This window comes from Haplochromis burtoni, unplaced genomic scaffold (genome assembly GCF_018398535.1).
Source record: "Haplochromis burtoni strain Fernald_Lab_line unplaced genomic scaffold, NCSU_Asbu1 Contig_577, whole genome shotgun sequence".
Lineage (NCBI taxonomy): Eukaryota > Metazoa > Chordata > Actinopteri > Cichliformes > Cichlidae > Haplochromis > Haplochromis burtoni.
In genome coordinates, this window is record NW_024582938.1 from 58,633 (window position 1) to 65,102 (window position 6,470).

Consider the following 6,470-nt stretch of genomic DNA (forward strand, 5'->3'; position numbering starts at 1 on the left):
GGGACTAGAAAAGCGCTTTACAAATGCAGCCCATTTACCATTGAAGTCCTGTTTGTGGCACATTAGTATATGTGAGGGGGCAAACTCCTCAAGATGGGTGGTGACCATGGTGGCCATTTAGAAGTCAGCCATCTTGGATACAACTGTTTTTTCAATAGGAAGAGGGCCACGTGACACATCAGACTTATTGGTAATGTCACAAGAAAAACAATGGTGTGCTTGGTTCCAACGTAACTTTAAATAAATAAATAAATAAATAAATAAATGGGCTTTTTTGGTTTGTTTGTTTGTTTTTTGTTTCTTGTTCACAAAATTGTAAAAACAAGAACAAAAAAGAAGACTGCATTCATCAGATCCTGTACAACGTTTAAAAAATAATTAGCACCAATTTCACTTATTTACACAGATTTTTAGTCATATACTGTAACATAGATTGTAAACTTTCAGGTGGACTCTGTAGTGCATCGGTGTCAAACTCTGGCCCGTGGGCCAAATTTGGCCCGCAGCCTAATTACATTTGGCCCGCTAAGCCATACCAAATTCCTATTAGAGCTGGCCTACTGGTATTATACAGCTAATATATATATTGTTTAGTATTAAGCTTTGCTTGTTCCATATTCAGTTTTTCAGCAAAACGTGTTTGAGTCCATAAGAAAAGATTCATTCTTATATCTGGAGGAATAAATATATTTCAATAAATATTAAGGTTAGCCCGCGACTTTGTTCCAGTTTTGAATTTTGGCCCACTGTGTATTTGAGTTTGACACCCCTGCTGTAGTGCATAAAATTTAGGTGGATTCTTCAAACAAATCAATAATAAATATTTTTAATAAAAGTAAATAATTTTGTAATTCTTTATGCCACAGTCGACGCAGCTATTACCAAAATCAAAGACAACAATCATGATACAGTGTTGATGCAGGGACAGTAAATGAAACACACACACACACACACTCTGAGCCATTTCTAAACTGTTATTTTAACATTAATGTTTGTAAACCCTTCATGCATTTAAAATCATGTTTATTTAAATTTGCTGTAAAATGTAACCAGACAGTGAGAGAGGGAGAAATATGTGAATGATGCAGAGACAGATGAATGGATGAAGGAAAAGAGCGACGGATGTATGATTGCACTGATAAGAGGAATCATTTACCAGGGCAATTTGTCGACAAGGATCTGGGGATGTGTCAGTGCGTCAGCGCCTTGGTCGCTTTGATGGATGATGGAAGTTCACTGACTCAAGCAGCCTTTCTCTCTCCCTTTGCCTCACCCTTTGCTTCTCCCTCAGACTACGTCCCTACTCCTCCATTATTACGGCAGCACAGCAAAGTGTGTGTGTGTGTGTGTGTGTGTGCATCACTCGTGTTGTGAGCTACTGTCAAATAGGCCCCACCTCTTTATTAGAAACTGTATTTTGTGTGGCACAATGTGTGGAACAAGGGAAAATACTTTGACACAGTACTGACCTTAAATTAAAGCTGCTGTTACTGGTTTAGGGATCGATGGTAACGGTTAAGGTTTAGACAAGTAGTCGTTACAGTTGTTTAGGGTTAAAAGTAAAACACATAACCAACAATATCCAAGGTCTTTCTTTCATTACTATATAACTGCAGGCTAAAATTTAAAGGTGAAAAGAAGTGTGTGTGCAGATTTAACCTCAACATAAGAAAAGGGAGGAAAAAATCGCATGTCTCCAAATAGAAGAAGCAAACTCAAATCTATTGTAATGGTAACCTGATGCCTTTGCAGCAGTTTTTATCTTCATCTGTGTATGAAAAGAATCAAAGGAAACTCTGAAACCAAACACAGGCATCTTCCAGTATGATGCCTGTGTCTGGTTTTGCCGCTGCCACCTGCAGTTTGTCCTGCAGTGTCATAGTCCTGTTTTCACTCTGTGTAAATAACGTTTTGACTGCCTTGGTTTCTGATCACCTGACACTCTTATCTGTCCGATTTTGATGGGTCAGCGTTTTCTACCCTGTATTGCTGGTGCTCCTCGTCTCCTTGGGCGTCCTCAGCTGTGTCCTCCTGGGTGTGCACAGACCAGGGAGCAGAAGAAGGAGAAGAGCAGGTGTCAGGTGAAGCTCAGCTTGTTGCGGAAGTGGGGTCTCGCTGGTAAGCCATGCTGAGTGTTTCTGATTTCCTGTGCTCAGACAGCTTCCATGGAGGGGATGTTTTCTGCCAAACCCCTTCTTGGACATGCGAGGCCTGATTCTCTGAGACCGTGCTACCTCACGAGGGTCCACCCAGTTTCCCAGTGTTTGGCCCTCCACCAGGATTTAGGTCCTGAAGCTGGAGGATCTTCCCCCTCGCTTAGCATGGTGGTGTTTTATCTAAGGCTAATAAATTATTATTGCTGAACGATTTTATACTTTCCAAATATTAATTTTTTATTTCTTACTGAAATCTGAGCTGTGAGGCAGACTATTCATCCCTCATTGAACTTTGCCCGGATGGTTATTCCTTCATCACATGTGTGGTCATGGAGGAGGCCTCGCTGTGGTGTTTCGGGGCCAGGTCTCCTTTTTTTACCTTTGAACAGTGAACTACAATTCACACAAGGGTTCCCAGAAGGATTTAACAGAATGGAGCAGTTGATGTTTGTCTCCTCCTTTGTTTAATGTCTAAATAGATTTTTCTTATCAAAGCTATTTTTTGATTGTGTAACAGGATGTATATGGTGATACCATAGTGAACCATCTGATGTATGCAGATGATTTAGTGATCTTCTCTCCATACAGTGCCGGCCTTAAACAGTTACTGAGGGTCTGCTCTCGATATGTTTTAGAGTTTGAAGAGTAATATTTTGATTGCCAGAAGTAGGGAAGACTTGTGTCTGTGTGGTACGGTTCTCAAAGTTATGAAATCTTAGGACATTATATATCTGATGATCTGTCTAATGATATGGACTCTTATAGACAATGCCACTTACTGTATGCACAGAGTAACATGCTGAGTCGTAAATGTGGTATGAGCCCCGCTCCACATGCAGACTGGGCTACACTGAATATCTGTGGAGAAGGCAGCATGTGGAGAGCCTTCATGTATATTTGTGATATTTTGGATTTTATTTCATTTGTTTTTCTCCTTCGTCTCTTGCTTTATTGAAGACATCTTTAATGCAGCTTTAATAAAGTGAACTAACTAAATGGTAAATTGACTGGTTCTTATATAGCGCTTTTCTATCCAGAGCAATCAAAGCACTTTACACAACTTGCATTATTCACCCATTACATGATTTTCAATCATATATCTCTTTTAACCCCCAATATGCTTCTCAGCTTCCTGAATAGGTGACTGGACTCATTAAAATTTGGATCGCTGACAGCTTTCTCTGAATGAAGATTAAACAGAAGTACGTCTGTGTGCCTCAGACAGATTTGTGTAGTATGAGTCCCCTCAGGTTGTTTGTTGAGTCGTCTGTCAGGAATCTCGGGGTAACTCTCAACTCTGCGTTCACTATGGATCAAATCTCTGGTTCACTGTTGTCTTATCATCTAAGTTAACTACCATTGTGTCGTGCTCTGAACTGAACATGCTCTGAATCATTATTCATGCACTTCTTTCATCACATCATTGTTTACTCGTGTAACCAAAACTGCCGAGAACATCTGTAGGTTGACCACACCGCTGCTGCGAGGCTTCTGACCAAATCAGTGGTCAAATGTCAGTGTTGAAGAAAATACACTACTGTTCAAAGGTTTTAGAACAGCCCAGTTTTTCCAGTTATTTATCGCAATTCAAGTCGTTCAAGTCTGATGAACAGCTTGAAATGGTACAAAGGTAAGTGGTGAACTGCCAGAGGTTAAAAAAGAAGTAAGTTTGCCCAAAACTGAAACATAATGTACATTTCAGAATTACACAAAAAGGCCTTTTTCAGGGACAACATGGGTTAACAATTTAATCTGTTCTGCAGCAATGGAGGTTGCTCAAGCCTTGAAAGCTGGTGCTACTAATTCCTACAGGTGTTCCAACTTTTCTGGATTAATTGCAGCCCCATCTGTCTGCATAAAGCAGTGTTGAACACACTGTGGTACCAGACTCTCGTCAGCATCAGCTGAGCAGTATCGTACTGCAGAAAGTAGTGTTGTTGCAGAAATGGTGAGAAAAAGGCAATTAACAATGGAAGAGAGACCGACCATCATAACACTTATAAATGTGGGTCTGTCCTACAGAGAGACTGCAAAGAAAGTCAAGGTGTCAGTGAGGCCAGTTTCCTTCTGCACTCAGAAACAAACTGTGACAGGAAGAGGTCTGCAAGCCTGAAACTGAATCAGAGGACAAGTTTCTGAGAGTTAACAGCTTGTGTGATGGCGGCTCACAGGACAACAGCTTCAAGCAGCTCAGTCGTGGTCGTAGTGAGAAAGTCTCAGTTTCAGCTGTGAAGAGAAGGCTTCAAGCTGCAGGTTTGACAGTATGAGATGCAGCAAGAAAGCTCGATGTCAGAATAAGACGAAGAGGCTTGGCCCTAGTCGTGGCACAATTTTGTACATACCAGACCAACTGACATGGATTGCCTGAGTTTAAGAATTTGATTGGACAGTTTAACATCACACATCGTCACAACACTAATAAACTGAAAATAAACTGGCATTTCTACAGCGCTTGTCTAATCTTAGTCAAAGTGCTTTAGATAACCTGTACATTCATCGAGCACATCGTCCTCTGGACTTGAGGACACTTCAAGGCTCCTGTACAAATTTTTTGACCATTGTTGACACTTTGGATACCTTTCAATGACGCCACCATGACTCAAAAATGAGTATGTTAAAAAACATCCACTCTTAATAATGTCTTTTCTGCCCTTATCCACACAGGGTAACCAAGAGGCCCCGGCTCCCCCTGAAGCTATGGCTCAACCTTTCCCACAAGCCCAGTATCCACCTCCTTCACAGAACGGGATTCCTGCTGAGTATGCTACACCCCACACCCACCCACCGGCTGACTACACGGGAACAAGCACAGTGGGCGAGCATACCCTAACACTATACACGGCGACACACACACAGAGTGAGCAGCCAGGAAACGACAGCAGCACTCCAGCTCTTACTACTAACACAGTATCGGTGAGTCTGTATTCACACATTCCTGTGCATTAGTTATCTTTTCTATCACAATGAGCTTCAGCTCGCGTATAAGACTTCATTCATTTCTGGTTAACATAACACTTGAAGCGTGGATTGTTCTTCTGCCTCGTAATCCATCATCACAGAGGTGCTCTTAGAGGCAGGACTTCAACACACAACACTGTAAAAACCTACAGTTATGAACAATGTTCCCTTTAAGCTGCGCAGGTGCGCAATTGCGCACTGCTGGCACGGTCTCTGCACACAGAAAATCTGTGTTGCGCACACAAAAAAAAAAATCTAACCTGAAATTAAAATTAAAACTTTAACAATCCTGTTTTGCAGTGTGAGTCAGTGACTGGCTGCTCCCGTATGGGATTAGAACGATGCCACCTTATCCCACAGTCCAGCCAATTATGCGATTCACATTCGTATATACGCAGCTAATCAACGTCGTTGTCTGGCTATGACAGCGTCCTTATGTGCCGACAACTTCTCTGACATCATCACTAAAAACAGCCATAATGCTCGGGTCTTATTTTCTACAGTTGACAGGCTAACAAACCCTCCTGTGTCAGTGGCAGCTGAACTTCATTCGACCATGGCCTGCAATGACTTTGCCAAATTCTTCACAGAAAAATCCAAAAGATTAGACAAGCAATTGGTACATCAACAGCAGATCCAGGATATGTACTGTGTCCACCGAAAAACTGTTTAAACACCATGAAACAGTTTCACCCTATTAACAGCAAAGACCTGGAGGACATCTTAGGTCAACTGAACTCCTCCTCTGCTGTTTAGATGTCCTGCCAACAAGTTTTTTCAAAAAGGTCTCAAAGACTTTGGAGTCAGACCTGTTACAGATCGTCAACTTTTCTTTAATCAGGTGTGTTTCCAGAACCACTAAAAACTGCTGTAATAAACCTATACTGAAAAAGGACAATCTTGACAAGACACAAATGAACAACTACAGGCCGATCTCAAATCTCCCATTTTTAAGTAAGATCATTGAAAAAGCAGTTTCTCAACAGCTCAATTACTTCTTAAAACAGAATAACTGCTACGATGCCTTCCAGTCAGGTTTTAGACAGAACCACAGCACTGAAACCGCTCTGACCAAAGTGTTTAATGACATATGTCTGAATACAGACAGTGGAAAAATGTCAGTCTTAGTTTTACTGGATCTCAGTGCAGCATTTGATACAGTTGACCACAACATATTACTCAAACGACTGGAGAACTGGGCAGGTCTTTCAGGAACTGTACTAAACTGGTTCAAAACATACTGAGCAGACAAGTATCACATGTGGAGTTCCCCAAGGTTCCATCTTGGGACCCCTTCTGTTTAACATTTACATGCTCCCACTGGCACAGATTATAAAGAACAACATAAACTATCCA

At 41.4% G+C, this 6,470-nt stretch overlaps 1 protein-coding gene across 10 annotated transcripts in view; it reads left to right on the plus strand.

Annotated features, from left to right (window-relative positions):
• The first annotated feature begins 722 nt into the window (after positions 1 to 722).
• Positions 723 to 6,470, plus strand: part of LOC102306604 (RNA binding protein fox-1 homolog 3) — a 131,313-nt gene continuing 125,565 nt past the window's right edge. For 4 of the 10 annotated variants that reach the window (XM_005948440.2, XM_005948439.2, XM_014329625.2 and 1 more), the window contains exon 1: positions 727 to 5,069. In XM_005948440.2, the coding sequence (XP_005948502.2) occupies positions 4,794 to 5,069 (276 nt within the window). In that variant the 5' untranslated portion in view covers positions 727 to 4,793. Of the gene's footprint in view, positions 5,070 to 6,470 lie in introns of all 10 variants that reach the window. The other 6 variants (XM_042214507.1, XM_042214505.1, XM_042214502.1 and 3 more) reach the window with 3 other exon arrangements.